Source organism: Adiantum capillus-veneris, chromosome 17 (assembly GCF_014529385.1).
Source record: "Adiantum capillus-veneris isolate H3 chromosome 17, ASM1452938v2, whole genome shotgun sequence".
Lineage (NCBI taxonomy): Eukaryota > Viridiplantae > Streptophyta > Polypodiopsida > Polypodiales > Pteridaceae > Adiantum > Adiantum capillus-veneris.
Window position 1 is genome coordinate 148,083,063 of NC_140947.1, and position 26,801 is coordinate 148,109,863.

The window sequence follows — 26,801 nt, forward strand, 5'->3', positions numbered from 1 at the left end:
AAATGTATTAGGGATTGTTCAGCTACCTAGTAGCTCAAAAAATGAAAATGTCGTACCAGTTCAAGTGGTTACGAGAGCACAAGCTCAAAGGAAAGCTGATGAGAATCCAGAGACAAAGAACACGTAAAGTGACACGAATCCAAAGATAGATGATGGACCAAAGACAGACGCACCTAGTCAGAAACCAAGAGCAAACGAAATAGTTGGAAAGCTAGAAAGACTAGGATGAAAGCACGCAGGGAACGAGAGCAAAAATCCCTAGCTGAGAAGCTTACCAAAGCTAAGGAGAAGATAAAACAACATGAGGAAAAGGAGGCACCTTCTCTTACACAGATGGTTAAACCTCTAGAAGAACCATCCACGGATGAGAAACCGAGAAGTGCTAGTTCAGGAGGATCTGTGTTGGCAGAGAAGGTTAATGAAACATTAGATGCCCTCTTGAAAGCCTATGATGTGAGGCTCAAAAAAAACTGAACCCAAGAACATAGGTGGATGACATATCCCTATACGGAACTAGAAAAGCAAAGGTTTGAAATGTGCCAGAAAATGATTCAAACACCCCAAGCTTTACTAGAACCACCAGTTGCAAAACCTGAGGATGTGATCCGTGTCATGCCTACACAAGTAATCCCACCAAACCAAGAACTAAAAGAGCCAGATTCTAGTCATGAGCACAGACCAAACCTCAAAGATCTAGCATTAGAACCAGGGATAGTACTGAATACCACGGATAACTCTTCCGAGGGATTTCACCAAGCTATACCTGAGGATTGTAAAGAGATAGATGGTCTTGACGAATTGTGGAAACAAGTCAGAGAGGCCAATGAAGCCGATGACCTAAGAAGACGAGTAGACAAGACTGGTGATGAACGAGGAGTGTTTCGACCCCCAATAGAGGAATTTGAGACTGGATCTCAAATGAATCTAGATGTGCGATCGTATTGGGGAGACAAAGGATCTTTACACTCTATGGATAGTCAACCCCATTCTCTAAGAACACTACCGTCCTACATGGGAGAGTACGAGACCAAGTCAGATGTGGTTGCAGTCCCATCACAGAGACTGTCTCCCAACAAGGCCATCGATTCAAAGGGGCTAGTAGATATTCTATCTACCCCAATCACCTGTACAATAATGTTAGCCGAGTTGCTCAGAATAAGACCAAACATGTGGGCTAATGTGGGTAAATGTCTAGAGAAATTTGGTGTAAAAACCCAAAGGACTCAAATTGAGGAAGGCATCAAAGAGCTTGAAATGCCTCAACTAAATACTAGGCCAGTTCCATTAAACAAGGTAGGAGAGTATTACGAGGGAGAAGATGGAAACACCACACTTCCTTTGGAATTCAATGGTGTAAAAACCATGGCAATCCTTGACAGTGGAGCTGGTGTGGCCATTGCAACCAAAGAGGTTTGGAAAAAATGGGAAAAACCTGCCTTGATATCCACACGAATGACCCTGCAGCTTGCAGACGGACACAAGGAAAGCCCCTAGGACTGCTAGAAAAATTACTTGTTACTTCTTGTGACATTGAATATGAACACACTTTTGTTGTTGTTGACTTTGGCAAGAAGAACAACTATGACATTATTCTGGGAAGACCATTCATGCGACAATTGAAAATGGTCCAAGATTTGGGTTATGACCATGTATACCTGAGACATATGGAAACCATAACAAAGGTAAACTTGAGGGACCATAGCTATAGGGATGTGATGAGAACACCGGTTGAGGAGTTTGATTCCGCCACAGTAGCAGGATCAGAACTTCCAGCTTGGTTAGGTAAGCCTAAAGAACTGTGGATGTGTGGAGCTTCACAATGTGGTAGCTTGAAACGTGAGGAATGTATCCTAGAGCGGGTTATAGAGGATAAGGACTATATCCCAGAACCATTTCCTAAAGAAGAGTTAAAGCCTTTTGGATGGGAACACATCTTGGCTACTCTGGATGTGTGCGCCGTGGAGGATGCTCCCACAACAAAGTTTTGTGATGAAAATGGCTATGATGTCATTCCTTATTTTGCAGTGAGTGTAATCCAGGAAAACGAAGAGAACCAGACATCAACAAGATCTCGACATAAGGAGCCAACAAAGAAATGTGGAGAATAAAAAGATGAAGAAGACAACGAGTTCTATGACTCTGTAGAACACTTCGAGCTTCAAGAAGATCAACGACCCGGGAATCAATGTCATCGCTACACGAATAAAGTGCATCAAAAGTGGATTCCAAAGTCCTCGGTGAAGACAGCCACCACAAGCATCCTCATACATGGCTCCTAATAAGGATGCAAAGACTCAGCTAGGAGGAATACGACCAGAGCAACGAGCTAACAATGCTCTAATCAACGGGCTAGAAAAGTCCTCCAAGAAACTACCACCCACGAGCAAACAGACGATAACTTTCCACTACCAACCAAAAAATCAAGGGAAAGTACAAGAAGTCAACCTTGCTGAGGATAGTAGCGATAGTAATGAATCTTACGACATCCCCTATCATCAACTCAGGCCATCACTATCACCAACCCCTTCAGCAACAACCATGACAGGTCAAAAGAACAGGACAACAAGTCAAAGCCAAAAAGCTCGACAAATCTAAATACCAAAAAGCCAGATCGGCCAAAAACAGATATGGATCAAGAAGACAAAGATCTCTAATGACAAATCACAAGATCCAACACCAAAACAAAAACAAGGAAAGTGTGCACGAACGGGTAAGAATATCACAAAGTCGCAAGCTTTCACAACTCAGGTTTGGGCTCCAAAGAAGTTGATTCAAGCACAAAAAAGTCAGGAATTCATTTGGATTCCAAAACAACCACAATATCAACTTTCAAATCCTGAATCCCGTCCCCAACCAAGCGTACAAGGGCTGAAGCAAAGACCACTGTTGACTCACACAACAAAAAGGTGGATCCCAAAGAAGTCTCTTCAAACACAAACGAAGCACGCGCAAGTATGGGTTCCCAAATGAGAGCCAGCAACAAAACAGCCAATAATCGCAAAGAAATGGGTTCCAAAGAAGAACAACAAAACTGTTGTCAGTGCATCGCCGCTTGAATTCTTACAATTCTTCCTACGATTACAGTACAGTTAGAAGAGAGCAAGTCGCTTCAATCAAGCAACGATACAGGAGCTTCAAAGACCATTACATTGCTTATAATAGGAAGCCTCGCCAACAAATGCCAATAAGCAAATTGCTTATACCCACATCTTGCACAACATAAATCTTTTCCATGCATTGACTGTGTATGCATAATAGCGCTACATTACAAGGCCTGCATAGGCACAACTTTTAATTGCCCAAGCACAACACATACCCTTTGCGATACCCTGTCATAAAGGATGACTCCAAATAGGAAGGGGGGAGGCATTCTGAATGCGGACCTAACATTATGACTATTAGAGGGCAATGTTTTGTGATATGCATTGAATTTTTACGTTTTATTGTGATAATTTTTTGACGAAATTTAGAGTATATGCCCTCATAGTAGTCTTACAGAGGAGTATGGGGACAAAATCCATATATGAGCCCCTAGGGACATGTGTATAGTGTACATAGCATTTAGATTTCTATTTGAATGATTTTTCTTTTGTTAAGTTTTTTTTAAAGATTTTCTTTGTTTATTATTAAGAAAAAATAAAAAAATCCATAATCCACATGAAGAAAAGACTGATGAGAGGCATGAGCACTACAAAGAGAAGAAGGTACAGGAAAACGATGAAACTTCACGAAGTATGTCTCAGCAGCCACTAAACAGCCGAAGAACTTGTCACAAAGCAGTGTCAACAGGCAACCGACAAGTCATAAAAGTCAGAGTCTAGTAGCTAAGCCACAAAATGAGTGAGGTGTTAGTCCCAAAGCTTCAAGTAATATTCTCTGTGGTCTAAGCGTCTTAGCTATTCTAGGTACTGCTCAAGCTGGAAGAGTTGAGCATATTTACGTTGTGTCGCTCATGTTGGTATAGGTGAGCAAAAGAGTCGAAGTCTAAATACTTAAGTCTGGTGAAGTGAAGGAGAAGGTTTAAAAGACACTCACGTACTGAGCACAGTGAGATACGAGTGGAGAAACTTCTACATCGAAAACCCTTCTTGGAAAGGTGGAAGCTATTGAGACATCTTTTGATGTCACATGTGCTACATTTATTCCTCGAAACACCCATCATCTCCTTCTTTCACATTGCATGCTTTTGGTGACAAATTTCTCATATGCATATAGAGTGTCCCATAATTGGCACTTGCATCAGGCACTCTTTCCATGTTTCACCCAAGCACTCACCTTTCATGAACATGTACTTCACGTTCAACTGCTCAACTCCAATAAGAGCATATACCAAAGGCATTTTTTTCTCACCAGGTTTTTTCCCTTTGGTCATCCAGGTTTTAGACCCTAATCTAAAGACACCTATCACCATCCTCTTGTACATATTCCTTCTACATCAACAATAAGGAAATGCTACTCAAATCAATTGACAAATGAATTGGAGCACCAATTTCAGATCATAGCATACTTCTCCTCAATGGCGAGTCGAAGAATGGCCTACAATGACAAAGCTGCAGACAACACTAACAACATGATTGCACAGGAACAAAGAAGTCCCCAATGAAGAAGAGCAGACATAAAGTAATCAGAGGATCTCAAAAGATGAATTTTTATGATGATAGATGTCCTCTCTAATGGATCATAGTTCTTGTTGTGGTTCGACAAAGTTACAAGCAGTGCAACAGATGAAGCCAAAACGACAGCAAAGACCACATCGCCATCGACAATCAGGTCATGTCGGGGACGACATGAACGTGGAAGGGGGGAGTGTTGACCGCTGGGTCAACAACACAACATAACTCAAGTGACATACCAAAGTCTTATCTTTTGCGAGTTATGAAATGATGCAGATTATGGCTATAAACGTCATTTGTAATGAGTAGTTATTCTAGTTTCAGAAGCCGGGGTGCAATGGCACTTCTAGATTGTAAATACAAAGCCATTTGACCCTTTCAACCCCATTTTTGGTTAAACCTAACGTAGACTTAGTATATAAGGTACCTAGGTTATTTTATAAAAGGAGACTTTTTTCATAATCAAAACTTTAGCGCTGCCGTCTACTATGTGTGAGAGAGAAAGAGAGTGAGCGTGAGCTTTATCCTCTTGCTACACCCGGCTCGCTCAACACATTGGAGATCCTACTGCACCATTGTTGTAGGCTCGAGGAGAGCTACGCGACAACGCCAAGCATTCCACGCAAGACGAAGCGCACACGCCTACGCATCTACGAGCTATTTGTGGCCGTAAGTGTATCAAACGATGTCTGTTTTCTGTGTGCTAGTAGTCTATAGAATCATGGAGACATAAACTATGCATAGGTACTCATAAATTTCAGTTTCGGGCACTTTCAAAATTCTGCTCTGTCATCCTACGTGTTTTTCGCAGATGGGTTTAGAGTGAGGGTTTTGAGTGTAGAAGCTTAGGGACGGGTGTATCCTAGTGAGGGGATGGTGTTCCTTAAGTTTCGTACGAATCTGGCATGATTAGGTGAGTTACCTTCCGTATGTGTGTATGTGGCTAGGTGGTGTAGTTGAGAGCAGTGAGGTTCTTGATTGTGGTTTAGTTGGCCTTCCTGAGTGTTGCATGTGTATGATGGTCTCAGCCTGACAAGCTAAAGAGATTTCCTCCGTGTGCCTATCGTGTCATCTGTGTCCTCGATTGACATTATGTTGATCTAGGTAGTGTTTGCATGCACTTCATGGGTGTGTGAGTCGCTCCCCCAACAGACCCAACACACATTTAACTCCTAACTCCTCGTTTACTTCCTTTCTTACCCCCTCATCTTCAGCTGACTCTAGTTTTGAAAAAGGAAAATCTAGAAACTTTGCAAGAGGAAGGGGTCGTGGGTTACCTATTAAACATCTTTTGGACATGTGACCTTGCAGGTAGAGGTCAATGAGGTCAAGAGGCATTTTTTTACCAAGCAAGACAAGAAATTGTAGTGGAATTTTCATTCATTGTCATTTCATTGATAGAATTTTGGATCTTTTTTCACCAAGATTATTTTTTGTTGAATGCTTTGATTTGGTGTATGGAAATCACTCTGTGATTGAGAGTGTTGTGTTTGGATGGAAATATTCTGATCCTATTAAAAGTTTTTGTGTACTCGAATGAATTTTTGAGGCTTGAACCTAATATGGGTGTAAATGTGAGAATTTGACCTCATACTACAAGGATTTTGGAAAATTGGGATCACGTGTATGTACAACAAACTTAACTATTATAAAGGAATCTTCTCTTCGAGGGTTGCTTGGAATGGGTCTGAATCACATTCCTATGGAGCCTTTAAATCCTCGAATGGCATTATCTGCACTATTGGATTGTCTGGCTGACTTGGCGTTAAAGCTCCAACTGAAGAAACTGATCCTACCGGATCTTGCTGAAAAGCTTAAAACGGTCTTTTTTCAAAGGGTTAGTCTTTTTCCAGTTAAATGGCTCCACATGGAAACAACTTGGGTCACTCCAAAAATTATGCAATACTGCCATGCTCTGACTCGTGATTGGTTTATAGTCGGCCTCGATAAGGCTGCCAACACTGTCTCTGTTATCTATAAAAAACTTGCATATGAAGCTGCCCAGGTAAGGCTGAGTGGTGGTAATGAATTTGAAAAGGCAAGTGAATCACTAGCAAATGTTGTTTTCGCTTTACTAAAGGATTTGAACAATATGGGATACAAAGAAACGTCAAGTAAGCTTCTCGTTTTGTTCCCTACTTTTATAAAACACAAACAAAGTTTTCGTTGGATTTCAAATGCATCGAAAGGTAGTTTTACTTGTGTTACAAAAGATGTTTCTTCCTGCCGTAATCTAGTCATGACAGAGGTTTGCAAACCGTAAAAGATTCAGTGGTATTGATTGTTGTACAATTTGGCTAGCTAAGAATTCATCGGAGGTTTTTATCAACCTACCTACGAAAATCTATTGCATCTTCACGGCTGATATTAACCAATGTTAAGAAAACATTCCTCTCTCAAGTAATGACGGCCTTCTGGGAGTGCTCCATGAGCTTATCAACCTGGCTTTTGCTAACGAAAGGACACAAGGATATGAAAATATCTCAATGGTTAAAAGGCCTTGCTTGGTTAAAACATCAACTAAAAAGCCACCGCTGAGCTTTAACAAAGTAACTCAATTGTGGTTATTAAATGGATATTCCAAAATTGCTTTGTTCAATTAGGGCCAAACTGTTATAGACAAAAGATGGGCATACTTATGGGATTCTCCTGCTCACCAATACTGTGAAATCTATACTTATTATTTTTTTAATACAAATGGCTATGTTCAAAACTAAAGCGCTATGAGGAGACCAAACGGCTTTTGGTCTTCAATAACATGTTTAGATTCATGGATGATTTACTTAGTGTTTACAATCCGACCTTCAAAGACTACCTGGCAGAGATCTACCCACCTTGCTTCATGATAGAATCAACCTCACTAGAGGAGTTGGTGCTTGATGATAAAACTATTGTTAAATAAACTTGCTTTTCAGACATGGAAATTCTAATTCATTCACCCTTTATTGGACAATACACTACACCCTTTATTGGACAATACACTACACCCTTCTTTTGGAAGTGGGATAATTTGATGCTTAATCTTGTCGAATTCGTTAAGAGAAAAAGTAACATACCTATCAAAAATGTGCATAATACCTGCTTAGGTATTCTGTCTCTTATTATATACCCGTCTTTGGATAAATTTTTTGCCTTTGAAGAAATTAACAAACTAATAGACAAGTTTTGTAATAATGGATTTCTCAAGAATGAACTTATTGGCAAAGGAGTTGCTTGCGTTTAGATGGGAAGATGACTCATTACATTACCTATACGACCCTATTTAAAGTGAGGTTTTTCCCTCACTTAGCAGACCTATATACTTTCAGTTTGGAGTTTGTGTTATATTGCATGCATACTTTGAGTGGCTATAATATGTGTGGGATACACTATGGCAAGGGGAAAGAAAAGCTAAAGACATTGGAGGTTCATCTCTGGCTTTGTCTCAGGTGGGAGTTTTTTTCTTGGTGTAAAGATATTGAAGTTGATACTTTTTACATGATAAGTGATGACATGGTTGTCTTCTCTAAATGTAAGTGGTTGTGAGCTTGTGGCATGAGTATGCATGAGAAGTTGGGTGCCTACTCTTTTTTGGCAATGGTTGTTCATGATAGGGAGATTGCAATTGCTCGTAAATACCTAAGGGGGGTGGATCCTCAGTTGGTTGAATGTATCTTGTTGGGACTCTGTTGATTGAATGTTGGGTTCTGTAGTTGGGCTTGCTAGAAATAGCATTGCACTACTTAACGAGGGGATATTTGATATCATGCATCTTTCAGGTTGGTTATGCGAAGGAATTCCTTTTGCTTCATGTACATAGCTTTTTTTTTTTAGTGACCCTAATTTCCTGAGTTTTTTCCTTACCGGTGGCTGCCTTGGTATGGTATGATGTTGTAGGCCAGTATTTGGCTCCCACTTTGGCTGGTATGTGTTAACCTATTTCTAATAACTATGACTCCCTTTTGCTCTCTGGCTAGGAATCAACTTGGATTTATGCGGAGGGATCACTTGACTTAATTAAATATGCACTTTTTGCCAATGTGTTGTTGAAGGGTTGTTGATCTTGTATAGACCGATTACCATGGGTTGTGATGCCTGCTAGTTTTGGTAGACATGGTTCAGCTGTAATTACATTTGTCTGACATTGAATGGTTGTAACAAACAATGCTTTAATATATTGTTTGATATCGTTTTTATGGAAGCCTAATGCAATTTAGCTAACTGGTGATATTTTGGACCCGTGGAAAGATATGGCTAATGTGATATGGTATGTTTGGTTACCTACACTTTGCAGGATTTAGTAGGTTTACTTAATTTCCTAATAGAACTTCCTTCAGAAAAAATCTACAAAATTTGAGCTAGTTGTGTTGACTTTAGTGAGGAGTTGACTGATCTAGTTGAGTTGGTGTTGGTGAGTACTTGGTTGATGATGTTTTTTGGATACTGTATCTTATAGGAGTAGTCTATGCATGATACTTTGTAGAAATGTAGTATATCTCCAACTAGAGTAATATGGCTACTGCCTGTGCAATCTCCTCCTCGAGTAATACTCACAAATATTGCCTTATACTACGTTATCTACTTGTGATTGTTGCACGGTTAATGGGTCCATGTACATGGGTTGTTCTGGCGTATTTCAAAAGACTAATGGGGGGTTGCTTAGTCTCTAGTATTCTACAAGTGGTCAGAGGGATCCATATCAAAGAATATACACGAGCAGCCTGAGGGAGTGATATGTTTATATGAATGCATGTTATTCGATTGATACGTATGTTAGGTGTGGTACATAACGATCTCAGCTAATTGTATCCTACTTTAATATATATGATGAATGCTTACATTGTCTATTTGTTGGGATCACAAGTTCCTTCGACTTTCATTGGAATCCGGCATAAACTTGTTGGAGTTGTTCTCTCTCTCTCTCTCTCTCTCTCTCTCTCTCTCTCTCTCTCTCTCTCTCTCTCTCTCTCACTCACTCACACACACACACACACACACACACACAAACTAAAAGAGAATTCATGGTCAAATGAAAAAAGTACAAAATTTCTTGACAATCTAATCTTAAAAGAAATCCAATAAGAACGGATGCAAAAAACAACAAAGAGAGAACTCATGGCCAAATGAAAGAGTGCGTAACTTTCTCAACAGTATAATCTTAAAATAAATTCAATAAGATCTTTGAAGAAATGACTTTATCATCATCTCATGTATAGAAAACTGAACTTAGCAACCAAAATAAAATTATTATAAAATCTTAAAAGAATTATATCGTGCTATCATGCTTGTTTTTAGAGAACCAATAGAAATCACTTAAACTCATATCAAATATATCATCATCTTGATTTGAGAGGAGACCTCAAATAAAAAACTCATCATCATTTGAAACTTAGAAAAAAATCCCCCCTCCCTCTCCCCCCACATAGTCCTTCCTTCGGCAAGCCAAAAAGGGCTCCTCAATTTGCATCTAATGAAGATAGCCGAGCATTCTTGAACTTGTAAGTATTCACCCATGTCAAAAAAATTCATAACACCACATGCCTTCAAGAACATCTAATGAAGATAGCCAAGCATACTTGACCTTGCAAATATTCATCCACGTCAAATTTTTGCATAACACCACATGCCTTCAAGATGAAAACATAGGTGATTGATTGCATTTGGAGGGAATCCCTCACTTTGCATAGAATTGATTATACTCACAATAACTGATGAATAAAGAAAATTATACAGACAAGGGAGGGAAGAATTGAGAATCGAAAGGATTATGTAATTAGAGATGGGAGCCCAAATTTAACTACAAGAGGGTACCATAGCATATTAGTGCATTAGGTTTGCAATCTTGGTATATATGATGGTTATATTTGATGAGCATGCACTATCAATTCAAGATACGGTCTCCCACCATGAAGTAGGTAGGGATACATGGAGAGCGAATCATACCTACTTCAACCTCTTTCTTCAGTTTTGGACGCACACCAAGAAGATGTTCCTCCCGTGTAAGTTTCATTGGACTAGTGTTCACTCGGCATGCTAGACGAGAGTTGCTACTCTCATGCAAGTATCCTCAAACGAGTTCTCACCTAAAATGCCAATCGAGAATGGTTCTCTTTGCCAAAAGTACCAGTCAACTTCAGTTGCTTCGGCACATATTAGAAAGTTTCTTGAATTTCAGAATTGAGGATACAGTAGATGTATGGGCACACTCGTTGCATTAGAGCTTGAACCTCATGACCGCCCCGGAGCAAAAGATTAGTGGTATTGCTTTTCTTGAGCAAAAATTAGTGATCACAAATACTTGAAATATGCCAAAGAACAAAAAAGAATTATCCACTTGCCTGCCAACCAGCTATCGAAAATAGCCAAAACACATACGAAATACAAAAATGATGTGTGAGTGAAATTAGAAAGGTTGTGAGCGTTAAAGAATGGTGCTTTTGGAAGACCTATAATCAAGAAACAAAAGAGAATTATCCCAAATGTATAAGATATCAAAACACTCATCTCTCAAACTTAACAACTTCCATGAGATGCTCCACAGATAGAATCATGATCCTTTTCTCAAAAATCAGCCTATAGTTTTCAAATTATCTATAAAATAGACTCAAATTATCTCTTAAATGGACTAAAAGTCCACAATTCACAACAACCATTCCCTTTTCAAAAAATGAGCACAAAAAACTTGGAATTAGGAAGCAATCAAAGAGACATTTTTTTTCTACATAACAAGATGAGCATTTCGCCCTCAATTTCTCATTTAAAAGTGCTTAAAACCTGTGCGCAAAAAGGGGGCTCATCATTCATCAAAACCAAACTTTTTCTATGGACCCCAGACATGCTTAATGGTAGAAGCATATTAACATGCTATGCTTTTAATGCTAGTTCACATGTGCCAACAAGCATATCTTGTTACCCTAATTTTTGGCATGTCAATCACTATTATAGAAATTATATTTATATTCCCCTAAAGTGAAAGTGCAATTTAAAAAAATTGACACCATTAGTGAATGTTGTGCATATTGAATAACGAGTTTCATTGTTCTTTGAAGCTGTTTGGCACGAGCGTTAGAGATGCACAGGGCGCTATAGAGAGGTGGGGTGATGAAGCAAAAAGGCAAGGGAGTGTGGTGCTCGTAGGCAAGCTGGTGTTGAGAAGGAGTTGCAAACTCTATAACAGAGTAACGATGTGGATGCATGGCAAAAAATGGAGCTGGAAGTCACAATACACAATGAAAGACGCCATAGAGGTTTGGGGTTTCCTCATAGTGAAGACGAGCCCATTGATAGTGACAGAGACATAACATCTCAACTAGTAAGTGTTTGTAACTTTCATATCTTCACTTTATGTTTGGTACATTTGCTCAGGTTACCCATATACTTACCATGCTCATTTTGTCTTTGTTTTGTAGGTTGAGGTGGACATTTCAAAATCCACTCAACCATGCACTTGGGACCATCCTCTTCCAAGAGAACAAGCTTGGTCCTAGGACCAAGCATTCAACCTTTCAAAGACTTTTGACCAACAATAATTTTCCTTTGGATCAAGGATCCAACCATATCCTTGGGACAAAGACCTTGGGACCAACCATGTCCACCCTTTGCATTCATGCATGTCCTTAGCACCAAGCTGGTATAAGAAGTCACCAATTTTGGCACTCAACTATGCTCCCACTACAAATGGTACACAATTCAAGGTAGATGGATTGTCATACAACAACCCATGTGAGCGATTGGTAGATTCATCATACATTTGCATTCTTAGAACCACACTCACATGCTTGTCTTGCTTGCATACGCTCCTGTTGTTCGCTTCCTTGATTTTCTCTAGTTTCCTACACATGAGCTCCTCTGCCTAAACCTGTTGTTTTGCACGATTGCAAAGGCCCTATGAGCTTCAATTCAAGCTTGCTTCCCAAACCTGCCTGCTACCCGCTCGATCAAATCTCTGTCTGTAGCTTGAGCTTGGCCTTGATATCACCCGGTATAGGTTGCCTCTCGATGCCTTTGCCTGATTCAAAACCCTTCAAATGTTGCCCTCATGCGACTTGCATATGCAATTCCCCACCTGCTATGGTTGCCCCGATTTGACTCGCGATACCCATACTTGTTGGCAAGCTAACACACTCTGTGTGTGTGTGTGTGTGTGTGTGTGTGTGTGTGTGTGTGTGTGTGTGTGTGTGTGTGTGTGTGTGTGTGTGTGTGTGTGTGTGTGTGTGTGTGTGTGTGTGTGTGTGTGTGTGTGTGTGTGTGTGTGTGTGTGTGTTTCAATAACATAATAACATATACACCAACGATCTTTGACAAGATACAAAAGACACCTAGCTACTATGTCAGTGAACAAGGTGTATAAATCCAATTCATAAAATAGAAAAGGTCTTATACAAAGTAGAAGAGAGAACTAAGAGCCTCTCAGTAGGGTGAAGAAACACAAGTCCGCCTTCTTCATCCAAAAAGCAAACTTTGACAACCAGAGTTGAGAAGGTAACCCTCACCTGCATCCATAGAAACAATACAACACGTAGTTAGCATTGGGACCGTATGCAGGTGATGTGTGGGTATCCCACATGTTATAGATGTCACCCAACTAGATTGCAGTCAAAGTTTTTATTAAAAAATCATCATTGTACCAAAGTTTCAAATGCACAAGTGAGAAGAAATCAACAAAGTTTAACTGTTCATTCCATGGAAAGTTGGTGGAATATTCTTAGCTTTACATGCCCTAAAGAGAAAGGGTCGGAGCCGAGTTTTAGGGACCATCTTTGCCCGAAAGTGGGCAACATATTCTTGTTTCTTAATCTTGCAAAGTTTGGCATTAATGGCAGCTACTTTTACCGGATCAGTGATGGTACTCATACGTGCCGTCAATCTAAACCTTGGTGTCTCCTAAAGCACGCAGATAAGTAAGTCAAATAAGTGTACTATCATTAGAGAACAAAGGGAACACCAGCAGTATAAGCACCCTTATAAGCATTTGTGAGGCTTCCAACAGAGTTTTATTGAAAAATAATTCTACTATAGCTGAAAGCATATTCAGCATATATAGAGATCACCACACCTTGTAGCAAGTTAAGTGTCTCTAAACCACTATTATATCTTAGTATGATCACAATGAGACCTATGTATGCATCAGTATCCAAGACTAGCAACAATAAGCCTAAAATGCATATGAAATTATCATTCCAATTACCCAGCAAGCTATCAAAGGTTTCAAGAGTTTACCAACCAATTTTAACACCAAACCATAAGGTAAACACAATTTCAGCAGCCTAGTTCTCGGCCAAAAATACAAGGAAATAAGCCTAGCATATCAATACCATAAGCTCAGCACCTATATGTATATCTTATGATGCAAATATAACATAAAAAATGTAAAAGAAATTGATATATGAAGTATTGCTACAACATCAAAGGAGGCCAACAAACGAGCCAGTGGAATTGAAAAACACTAGTAAAGAGCTCCTTTTAGTGTTTAAATCATCACAAAGGCATCAGTCACAAGGCTGATGTCAGGAGAACAACCTAATAAGCCAATCATTGGTTAGTCACAGAGAACATAACACTAAGCAACAGCACTTGTAAGATTCATAACCTGTCCAGGGACAACAAAGTATACCAACCACTATCCAGTATGTTCCAATGTATCCACAATAAACCAAGTAGCAGCCAAAAAATCCAATCTGATGTGTCACCATAGAAGTTCCACTTGCATAAAAAAGATTGCCGTTGTTACAGTATCTACAGGGCTATAACCAAACCCTTCACCATCAAACTAGGCACCACACATCAGAGAATAGATCATCCAACCATCCAATAGCCACCAAAGGCTAGATGGCAGTGAGAGATTTTGGCAGCAAAACAATATGATATACTCATCCATATAGCAATTAGACAGCTAGAGTTTATGAGAGAAATTCACAGCCATATAATGCAGGTTATTTCCAAGCTAAAGTCCCATACAATATCAGAACAGTATGAGCAACCAAGAACCATGGCTTCATAATGACAGAACCAATTAGCATAGTCCTTTTAAGCCATAAAAGTAAAAAAAGGTACATCTTCCATCAGATTCAGAACTTCAGCTATCTGAGATTGAGTTGGAGTTGATAACTCTACAATGGCCTGCTTGTCCTTTCCTTTAGCCATTTTCTTATAACACAGTGAACCTTCTCTCTATATGACAAGATACATACACAAGCAGATGCAAAGGTAGCAATGCTAAGTGAGTCTGAAGACTCACCAGTTATATAGAGGAAGACCATTCACTAGAGAGCATCCCTTTCTGCTCCATGGGTCCGCAGTTGTGAATGGCTCGCCGTCTCAGAGCCACCTCCGCATCAGTATTGTCGGGTGGAGCCCAAACAAGCAAATGTGTAATGTGCATCAGACAAACACGCCGCGAGAGCCCGGCATGGCAGAGAGTCCACACCCAAATGCAAGTGGCCACCAACCCTTCAGTGGCTAATAAAAACTTAAAAAGACCCCACCAAACCCAATAGAAGAAAGTATCTAATTTTAAAGGTAGTGACTGAGGGAACCCCAAATGGGCTGAGTACAAAGGATCAAGTAAGTAGGTTCAGTTTCAGAGTAGCCGAAATGAGAAAAGGGAGTCAAATTGACTCATACATCTTCCACATGGAATTCACCAAGATTATGCCAACAAAGGGTAGTTTTAACCCTACTTAGATAAAGTGAACCTTTAGGTTGGAACTAGGGGTTTAGTAGCATTCAATGTTCCAAAGAGACCTTATTACAAATCAAATCAATCTTACCTCATTTACAGGGGAAAGAAGTAAAACCAAAAGACTTAGACAGAACCAGAGGATGGTTTTTCCAAGGGAGGCTCTTTTAGGGGTCTAACTAGAGCATCAGAACCAACTGTAAGGAGACCAAGCATAGGTAGAACAATTGAATTAGAGTAGAAGTGCCTCAGTGGAAGTAAGTGTGGGATTTCATTAGCCAAACCCACTAAATGAGCAACCAAGAGTGTGTGTGTGTGTGTGTGTGTGTGTGTGTGTGTGTGTGTGTGTGTGTGTGTGTGTGTGTGTGTTTCAATAACAATATAACATATCCACCAAAGAATCCTTTCAAATTACAAAAGACACTAGAAACTATGCAATGAAAAGGAGGTATAATTCCCATTCATAGTACAGAACAGTCTTATACACAAATGCTGAAATAAAGAGCTAGAAGATATAATAGTCCGTATCTTCAAGCCAAGGAACTTTGAAAACCATAGTTGAGAAGGTAACCCTCACCTGCACCCATGGAAACAACACAACATTTAGTTAGCATTGGTATCGTATGCAGGTGAGGCATGGGTATCCCACATGTTATAGATGTCACCCAACTAGATTGCTTTCAAAGATAAATAATAAGAAAGGTCAAGCTAATCATATATTCATAGATGAAATCATTTACAAGGGAAAAAACGATACGAAGCCCCTTGTGCTTTACAAGCTCTCATGAGATAAAGTTCAGCAGAAGAAGTTATTCAAGTGCCTCTACCGGCATATACATGAGGGATACTCACAACCATCACATAGTTCGGACAGCATTCCATTTCAATGCCAAAAGTCACATGAGAATGAGTTGGAGCAGCCAACTCCACAATAGCTTGCTTCTCATTGCCCTTTGCCATAGATCCGACATTTAACACTACACCTTTGCAGGTAAAATCCTCACAATCCTAATGTACATACACTTCTCCCAAATGCACACACCACTAATGCTAAGTAAGTATGTAAAGCTCACCTTTTTATAGGTTTTGGAGCAAGTGGCCACCTTCCTTCTTAGCCGTATGGCGTGCTCGGCTTCAAGAGGGGGATGGTGTAGCAGCACACAAAAAAACATAGGAATTTCAGAAATTCTCCTACACATAAATTGCAAGGTTGAAGCAATCCATATGTATAGGGTTTCCATGGCTAGAGGGTTATACCTTTGCTTAGCCATGATGGGAGGGAGAGCAAAACGACAAAGAGAGGGTGTGAGAGATCTTTGAGAGCATATGAAGGCAAAAAAAAAACTCTATATTCAATTGATTGAACCCTTACATATATAGACTGCTAGGCTAACAATAGATGTTGCTTTTCTCCCATAAAAACTTCCACAAAAGGGTGGCGTATATCAATGATTTGTTATGGCCATTTCCCACAGATTAGATCAAATAGGGCTTGAACCCAATAATCCCCCCCTCAACCCCAAACCACTGACAATGGGATTTGAAATAGACCATGAAAGAGTTCAATAGACCACCTCAAACAATAAATAGAAGCACACCCCTTGATAAGACCATCGGTGTGTGTACTTCCCTCGAACAACAATCAGAGTGGAAACAACAAGAACTCAAACCAAACAAACAAATGGGAGGTCTTACTAACTTTTATTGTGTGGTAGTGTCTATAACTATACAAATTTATTGGACAATAATCGAAAATAAAGAAAACTAAAACAAACATGACATGAAAAAAAAAACATTTTTTTGAACGCTACATACATTGATGTACCAGCTTGTTGTAGCAAACCTTCAATTTTTGTGCTCTTCATCTTGAGAACCGACTCTAAATGTTTCTTCTAATCTTCTTTCAAAAGCTCTGAGTAACATTAGATTCCAATACGTGGAGTTAATGAGAGAGGTCTCCAGTAGCAACACAAAATAGACATGTAATCACTACATGCACGTCTATATACTTGATTTTGTAGAAGAAATCAACAATTTGGTGTCATGAGATGAGAACCAAATCACCAGTGTTGGCCAATTTGACGGTCAAAATTTGTCGTTTGTAGTGTTGTAACATACAGTAATAAGCGTATGCAAATCCTTAATTGCAATTGATTACGATACCACTTGTTGGGGTTTCCATGACCACCACCATCCAGCCTTTTGAGATGTTGCATAAACAAGCTCACCCACCGTCGACTGGCTGCAGCATTTCAACATGCAAGAGAACCTTTGTCGTTGCCACTACGTAATGAGGCACCCAATAGCAACGTTTTGAAATGTCCTCGCTGGCCTTGGGTGACTGCAACATTTTAAAAAGTTCATTCACAGAGGTCCTTGCCACCCTTGTCATCGTCGTATTTTAGAACTCCTAGGCTTGCTAAGGAAGACATCTTGATAAGCTCCCCTTATTGCCTCGGTGCTCTAATACCACTGTAGAGTTTCCACAACTATGGAGGGCGACACCTTTGCTTAGCCATGGTGGGAGGGAGAGTAGACTGACGGAGAGAGGCCGGGAGAGAGTTTCATTGAAGGCCAAAAAAACTACATGCTATATTCAATTGATTGAACCCTTACAAATATATAGATTGGCTAAGCTAAAAATAGCCACTGCTGTACTTCCACGCAAACTTCCACAAAAGGGTGGCCTATATCTATGCTTTTTTATGGCCATTTCCCACATGTTAGATCAAATAGGGCTTGAACCCAACAATGTGTTCTCTTGAAATCGGGGTTTCAAGCAAGGCATGCATGCCTCTTGGTTGAAGCAGCACAAGTTTTATGTTGCCAATATTGTTATGTGCTAAAGTCACCGATCAAGGGATTCTGGACATTCGACAAGACAAGTCAAGCATGGGCAAAGGCCATCAGCCACTTCGCATGTACAACCATACAAATATTGGAGCACGGGATTGGAAATAATTGCACGGCGGGATTCAAGTCAATTGGTTCAACTCCACAGACTATTGAAGAGCTGAGCTAAGCTTGTGGAGAAGCTAAACACTTGAGCAACAACTTCGATAACGGAAATTGCATACAGCAAGGCCAATTGAATCCCATAGCTTTCCTTTTTCCATATGCAAGCAACCCACTTGAAATCAAGCAAAGGCTACGAGCTGACACAGAGGTGCAAAGGCAAGAAAATTTTGGACAGGCAAAGATCAAGTCCAAGAATTCAAGCAAATTGGATTGAACAAGGTTTCATTATTTTGTAAACTCTCAGTTTTCTCTTTCTAAATTTTTCCAAATTTTATAGTAATGGAATATGGATTTCCAAAAGGAAGTCTACACATGGACTTAAAATGCATGACAAAGGTCAGCAAGCCCACATCCAATAGAGGCAGTGGAAAACCTCATTGGTCAACAAGATCAGAGGTTATCAAGTTTATTTATTTATACCTCAATAGTGAGTTTCTTTCGTAGACAAAGGATCCACACTTTTTGCACTTAGTAGGGCTATTTGTACAGATGTTTCCTGACACTTTTGAGGCCTAATCATTTTTCCTTTACCTTTGTTAGGATACACACATTGCATGTGATCATGTTCGGGGGCTATGGAGCAAGGCTCCATACGAAGCTGCTCAAGCGCAAGACTTGTGCATTAAGTGGCCATAGATTTTATTGAACTTTAACCGCATTCAAGTCTTAGTCAACCAAGTACATTGCATTATCTGTATTTTTTTTGAAATTGCAAGTTTTGCAGGACAGTCTAAAGCATTAAAAGGTTTCACAACCTTTGAATGTCAAGTTAGCAAAGATAGCAAACCAAGGTTGCGTATAATATGGCTATCATGGCTTGGCCCTTGAGAGTTTTATCATGCATGGCATGTGAATGTCTGATGACATTCTCTAAAGCACTGCTTTAGTTTTATGAATATGGAATGGTAGCTTCCAAAGTTTGAAATATGCTATCAACATACTGACTTAGGGGCTTTACAAATGTATATGAACATTCATCAATTGGTGCCGGCATGAACCAAGCCAAGGGGCTCACAAGGTACATAAGCCGAGCTATAGGTATATCAGAATCCACAGCTATAAGCCGATTTGGTACTTGTTACAGCATTGCAAGGATTAATCCATGTGAAATTCATTCTCAAGCTAGCATTTGCTTCTGGATCTTGAGACATAGACTATGAGTCTATAAAAGGAGACAGGTTGGGTGGAGAATAGCATGCATAGTTCCCCCTAATCTTTCATTTGCATACTTCAAGGCCTTGTTATTTTCCTTTTTAGATTTCTTCACAATTTTTGCAAATGCATATTTAGGCTTGGTAGGTGATGACTAGCCTTACCCTTTCTCCTATGGTTTGTAGTTGTTTGTAGCTAATGCAAGATCTTCAACAAGATATTAGACTAACATCAATTATCGTAACAAAATGGGGACTTGAAAATCCATCCAAATTACACATTTATACTTTATGTAAGAGAAACAAATTGTGTAGAAACTATAGTGACAAAAGGGGTACTAGAGAAATTAAGCATAGTATAAATTCATATTTTGTGTATATTAGTCTACATATTACTTGTTCACCGTAGATAAACTTCAAAACTCTGCAGAATGAACCACAAAAACGTAACATTAAGCATGTGTTGCATAAGGTAGGCCCATAATGCATGGTTGATTCTAGGGTGAATGCATAGCATGGTGGTAGAAAAATACCTATTTAAGATATCACTAAAGGTAGCTAGTAATGGTTAGAAAGAAATCTTACCTAGACCCCTTGAAATTTGACTATTGATTTTCTAAAGAAGGTAGTGATGTTCCCTCTGGTTTTGGAGTGGTGGATGCCACCAACCTCGTGTGTGTGTGTGTGTGTGTGTGTGTGTGTGTGTGTGTGTGTGTGTGTGTGTGTGTGTGTGTGTGTGTGTGTGTGTGTGTGTGTGTGTGTGTGTGTGTGCGCGTGCGTGTGTGTGTGTCACAAATTTTTGTGTATGTGTCTTTGTAATCCAATTTAATGATACTACCAACCCTCTGTAGATTATGGGGAGCCTTTGATCTTCATACTTGTTGACAAGGAAGAACAAGTTTTCAACGAACATAATGCAATGGAGAAGACATGCATCAAACAATATGAACCAAAGAGGAAGAGAGAATATATAACAAAAGTTACAAAGACAAGGCTACATTAATTGTCTGATATAGTCAACGTGGACAGTGTATCTAGATGCTTTGAGAAAAAAAGACATTTGGGATAGCATGATGTTCCCAGATGAGTTCACATATTTTTTCAACTTTCTTTCTATGTAGAAGTTCATGAATGGTGTTTTCATAAATGATGTTAGAGAAAATGAAGTAATCATATCAAGAGTATAATCTCGCTTAAGAGTGATACAACCAAGGTTTTCTATCGACTTATTTATAAAGATCGAGCATTCTTATGTTGATGAATTCCATGGCTAACAATGCTAAGGTTCCACCACTAAGAATTTAATTAACATCTTGAGCTTTAATATGCCCGTGTTATCGCTAAATAAATTATAAGTGGGTCACCAATACATGAGTGGCCCCTAACAAGAAGGATGTACACAAAAAACACATTGGAGGGAAATTGCAACAGAAACATGTTGTTCAACATCTTGAGATGTCACAAGTAACTTCTCCATGAGCGAATGCAAGTCGACTAAATTCTTGCTATGTTCATCTTTATGTCAGAAGAATGATGTATGTAGTCCCTTTATATTCAATACCTAACTAACGCAACAAGTAATTTTAATTTAGTAACCTTCTTATTATCTAGCTATTCTCTTGGCCTACTTTCTTGTAGTTACACCTCTTGGCTATCTTATGAAACTACATAGATGATGGTAATCATTGGCAGCTCTAGTTTCCTCCTTCGAAACTCCTCTTTTTGTGGACTTGATCTTGCCTTTCAAGTACGCAATTATTGACTAAAAAATATGAATCAAAGTTAAAAGAGTGAAAAAAAATGTTTTTGCACAATTAGTGTTAATTAAGTTAGCCACTAAATGAGCAAGACACATGTGTCTTACTAAACCTTGTGCTAAAGGCCATAGTTAATAGGCTTCCACTCAAGCTAAAAGAGTTTAGCACATGTATGTCATGTTGCTCATGTTGGCATAGGCATAAGAGTCAAAATCTATTACCTATATCAGTGGATTAGCATATATTCCTACACCCACGCAATGTGCCGCAGTAATATGAGAGCATGTATTCATGACTAAAGGTGCCAATTTGTAAAGCCTTTCTATTTTGCTTTCATACCAACATGGTGGATTTATTCAAACATTGTCGTGGTTTTGGGACTTGTTTTTTTACTACCTCCTCTACCCCAAGCAAGCCAAATTCCAAACTTGAGATAGTACGAATTTCCATCCATTTTCTTGGCATCTCAGAATTCTCAACAAGAGTATATCACTAATGTACCTTAATAACATTCCATATGCCTAAATTGGAAGTACTACTACATACATGTATACTGAAGGTACTTTTCCATGGATTTTTCCCTTGGGTTATCCCAAGTATTCAAGGCTCTAGTCTAGTTCCATATTTTTACCCAGCGGTTTAAACTTCTATGCATTCCTCCCTTATAACAAATGAACATGAGCATTTTACAATATTGATACAAGAAAAAATGCTTCCAATCCAACATTTCATGCAAATCAATGAACAATGTGCACCTCAAAACATTTCACATTGGTAGGAACCACTCAAATCTCAAGTTGCACAACTTTAGGGGGTTTTGTTCATTGACAAAGGGGATCATTTTATCATAAAGACATGTTATATGAGGAGTTTTATAGAATCCTTCAAACAAAAAGTATAATCTAGTTTTGTTAATAGTGCACCCCTCAAGGTCTAGTGCCATAGCTCTACCCTCTACCTTCTTTTCGTTTCAAAAGAACTAGGGGTGCCTACTAGATTTACCGCTAGTTTAATACTATTAGGTCTCCCCAACCTCAAAAAATTAAAAATTCTTTCAAAACATAATAAGTGCATAAGTGACGGGTGAGTTTAGGAAATGAAAAGACACATGAAGATGGAAAGTTAAAAGACGAATGAAGAAGGAAAGTAAAAAGACCTTTTGTGTCCATATAAAAAAGTGTTTCTCTGTTCTTTCATGTTTCCTTTAACGTTTTCTTCTAAGTTTTCTTTAGCGTTTTCCTCTCTCTCTCTCTCTCTCTCTCTCTCTCTCTCTCTCTTTGTTGTATTCATCTTTCTTAGATAATATTGTTGCAAATCTATGTACTTCGTCATTGCCTATCATTACGTGCTATAGATTAACGCGTGATTTATTTTTTTTGAGTGGAATCTTTGAATTAGTAATACCTTTTATTTTTGTTTGAAGCCATTAGTATGGTACACACCCCCACTAATGTTACATAATTTTACAAGTTTTCAAGACTCTTGTGACAAGAATACCATACACAATTTCCTTACATACGTCGTAAAGAGAGTAAAGCATGTTACTTTGTTTGAAGACATTAGTTATAATGCATTCCAAAATCCAAATTATGATGGGTCAAATCTGATGATTCATTAAAGTTTTGCTCTTATACTTAGTGTCATTAGCTAGAATAGCCACAACCAGTTTGTGAATATCAATAAATTACAGCTAGCCCCCTTGACAAGCACACAATTTGGGCATATCTATAATTTCATGTACATGGGTTGTGAGGGATATTTTTGCAGAAGTCTTTTGTCTTATAACTGACAGATTAAAGCCCCAAAAATATAATTTACTTTAGTTAATCCTATTTTATTAACATATATTGAGCCTTTATTTTGATAGGAGAATAAATTCCACGATATCTATCCTATAGCTTTACAAAATAACAAGTGGGCGGAATTAGAGCAAGCCACATGCAATCACGATTGCACAAGATAGCAAAAGAAAAAGGTTTCCCTCTTTCTCCCACCCTCCTCATCAATCGCTGCACGCATCTCTCTCTCTCCCCCTCTCTCTCTCTCTCCTTCCTGCCATGTCTGTGCACTGAGCTGCAAGATTGCTCAAAGCAATAGAGCCCTCTGTCGTCCCCTTTCTCAGCGCGCTCCTCGCAATGCCTTTGTCCGAATGGAGACGGACGTCTTCATCTTCGTTAGAATAATCTTTCTCCCTACCTAGTCTTTTCCCACAGTGCACACACATGGCACCCCTCTTTCTCTCCTTCCTACCTCCACGTCTCACCACCTCCTTTATTCCCCCCTAAAGCCAAGGAAGAATCTGTGTAGATTCCTCTTAATAAGCCTTAAAACAAAAATTGGCAGGCCTACTTTGATCTTCCTAGTTGGCAACAGTGTAGGTGTAGAGAGATTATACCTTGTTAAATCTTCTGGTCAAAGGTTGATACAAAGGTTCCACGTGGGGCTTTTGTAATCTTGAAGATTAGCATTCTTTCCCGACTTTGCAGAGCCTGGAGACGCTGCCTGGTTTTTCGTACCTTGATTCTGATGTACAACCTTGGCAAGTTTAGGAGACCACATTCACAGTGCGCACGAGCGTGTGCGCACACAGAGAGAGAGAGAGAGAGAGAGAGAGAGAGAGAGAGAGAGAGAGAGAGATTCCTGCCTTTCTGAGAATTCTAGCAGAAATCTGAATCCTACTTTCTTGCTTTTGGTGGAATTGGTCATGGTCAATTTATATTTGTAGATTGCACTTGATTTTACCTTGTCAACGGGGCTTTCCGATAGGGATGGACTTGGGCTCCTTCTTGAGCTCAAAGTATGCAGCGCACGATAACTGTTCGCTTGCTTTGTCTGCTATTCACAACAAGATTAGAAGAGTGAATCGTTATGAAAGTATCCGATTGAGCGTCTACATAATGGCAAGGTCAAACCACACCATTCTTGCCCTCTTAATTTCTAAAGAAAACTCTGCTCTTGACCGTCACAACTGCGTAATTTTACTCCTTGCTAGTGCATTAGTCGAACCAAAACAGCAATTACCTGAAATTCTCTGTATGTAAAAGATTGACCCTGACATGGAATGGATTGTCCTGGGAAGCGGGAGGTGCTAGAAAGTCCTCCATTGCTACTCCGCTTAAGGTCGTTCTTTGCATATCACCAAGGAAGAAAGGATTCACAAACCGCAACAAAACTTTAACACTACTTGTTCTAGAAATAATTAAGGGGGCTCTTGAAAATGCATGGCAAACTGAGCGATTTCCGTGCTTGAGATCGAGATGGGTTCAACACGTCAGTCTGAACCCATCTGCCACAACTTTGCATGGCCCGTGCTTTAGATTGAGTTCGCTCACAGATGGGTTCAACACGTCAGTCTGAACCTCTTCATTAAACTTCAATTTACGATATCAAGGTAATTAAATGCCAAAGCAAGCTTTGGGGCAGGATTAAGATTAGTACCTTCGTGAACGTTCTGAGAGAAGCTCTATTGGATGGAACCTTGCTGAAGGAAGTTGTGAGTAATTTGATGCTACCCTATTGTCATTTCGTTTGTCAATGCCCATATTTCTCGATGCACAAACACATGCACACCAACAAGCATACATGCTTATCCTCTCACAGATGAATGCCCACAGTACCTCACATACAAATAAGCTAAAGCCTCAAAACATAACGTTTTGTGCAAGTAGATTTTTAATGGTTTAAGATGCACATCCCTTCCCTCCCTCTTAGCCTCTATAGATATGCCTTCATCCCATCCCTCACAGCTAACAATGCAAGCTTTAATTCTTAAGCAGGAAGATAGACAAGTACGTATAAAGAGCCACTATGCACAAGTATCTCCCAGTACACTATTCCAAAGAGTAACACATTGCAAACATGTGTCCCTCCAAGTTCCCTTCTTCAAAGAAATTCCTGAGTGCACTAAATTTGTTCCTCCCTGAGTCTCCCTTTTCTCCTTCACTCCTGCCTCAATCCCTCTTCCAATCAGCTTATGCAGGCTACAGAAGAAGCACAGGTTTTTTGACAAAAGCTTGCTGAGGGCTTTTCTGGACCAACCCTACAATTTACCGTAAAGTCTATAGCTATCTTCTCCAGCATTGCTTTCCTTGTAGGCCAGTTTGGTACACTCCAAGAAAGCAGCAATATAATCTGCAACACCAAAAGAACTTCTTAACTAAAGCCACTTCCAGCTTTTCAGTTGAATACAACCATCTGTGTTCTCCTTCCACAAAGTTGAAACTCATGATTTTCCCTCGACGTTAGTCGATTACAAGGAAAATTCAAATTTTTTATTGCATTCACAGCACATTTTTGTAAATTTAATACTTAGCAACTTACCTTCTTATCAACAGCGCACAAAACGGAATTCTCCGCCACCGCACTTACAAAAGAATTGCCGAACTTTGATGAGATTAGAGGTTCCAGCAAACGCAACTCGATTAATTCCTCGCACCTTGGCATCACATATAACAAGCTTGATATTGCCTCTTGTGCCTCTAGCGAGCACTCTTTCCTACAAAGAAAAGATTCCACAAAGCAAGCATATGCTTTACATCCGCATGAAATAACAACTCAATAAAACAATTCCCTTGTACCATTCGAAATCCATTGACTGGCCTGTAAGAAGATATCTCAATGTTTGTGTGTCCCTATTGAGTTTCATCCCTGTGTTGTAGGAAACGCCATCCCCAAGGCTGGAAACGGCGTTTCTGCGTTTCCAGGCAGGGGAGGCCTTTCGATGTTGTGTGAAACGGGGGGAAACGCCAGTTGATTGCTGGCTCGTATCAAAATTTTAATATTTCAACCTATTCAAGTATTCAAGTTGCTACTTTAGCCTACAGGTGGCATTTCTATTTGAAACTAATAGAACTGGGTATGTATGGGCAAGCATGCCTTCTCTTTTTTTTTTTGAGAAGAAAAGGAGCTTTATTCTGTGTACTTTGGACCTCTTGGATGCTCGACAGGCCGATCTCCAAGAGAAAAACTACACAGGACTAAAGCCCAAGAGCCTAAAGGCTATATGTACCATAGTTACCCGGAACGCGGAACGCGGAACGGCGACGGGATCCCCGCGGAACGGGGGAACAGCTAGGGGTCCGGAACGGGAACGGCGCGGAACGGGAGGTTAAAAAACACCCAAATAGTGCATTTTTTAGCTCCTTGTGTTTAAATACAAGGAGTATTAGAGTGCTTTGACTCTAATACTCACAAAAAACTCGTTTTGAAGACCATTCAACCTTGCTATGACTAGATGAAGATGAGAGAGAGAGAGAGAGAGCTTGAGAGAGTGAGAGGGAGAGACTCGAGAGAGTGAGAGGGAGAGGGAGAGATTTGAGAGAGTGGGAGGGAGAGGAAGAGAGCTTGAAGGCTTGAAGGCTTGAAGCCTTGACCCTTGAGAGAGTGAGTCTTGAGAGGGAGAGATCTTGAGAGTGTGAGAGGGAGAGAGCTTGACCCTTGAGGATTAGCTTGTGGAGAGAAAGGGGGAGGGGGGTGCATTTTATGAGTCCTTGAGGCCTTGCACACTTCAAAAAGAAGCCCAAACATTTACTTCAATTTTTTCAATTTTTGCCAAATTTGTTTGTAGCCGTTGGTTGTTCCAGGGGCATTCCGGAACATTCCGGGG

At 39.7% G+C, this 26,801-nt stretch overlaps 1 protein-coding gene across 1 annotated transcript in view; it reads right to left on the reverse strand.

Moving 5' to 3' along the window:
- Nucleotides 1-15,701: 15,701 nt before the first annotated feature.
- Nucleotides 15,702-26,801, reverse strand: part of LOC147438299 (uncharacterized) — a 55,658-nt gene continuing 44,558 nt past the window's right edge. The window contains exons 4-10 of the mRNA XM_086487588.1: nucleotides 25,517-25,691; nucleotides 25,247-25,327; nucleotides 24,635-24,709; nucleotides 24,218-24,322; nucleotides 23,939-24,028; nucleotides 23,592-23,719; nucleotides 15,702-15,847 (exon numbers count right to left, since the gene is read on the reverse strand). Coding sequence (XP_086343714.1) covers nucleotides 23,609-23,719; nucleotides 23,939-24,028; nucleotides 24,218-24,322; nucleotides 24,635-24,709; nucleotides 25,247-25,327; nucleotides 25,517-25,691 — 637 coding nt within the window. The 3' untranslated portion in view covers nucleotides 15,702-15,847; nucleotides 23,592-23,608. The remainder of the gene's footprint in view (nucleotides 15,848-23,591; nucleotides 23,720-23,938; nucleotides 24,029-24,217; nucleotides 24,323-24,634; nucleotides 24,710-25,246; nucleotides 25,328-25,516; nucleotides 25,692-26,801) is intronic.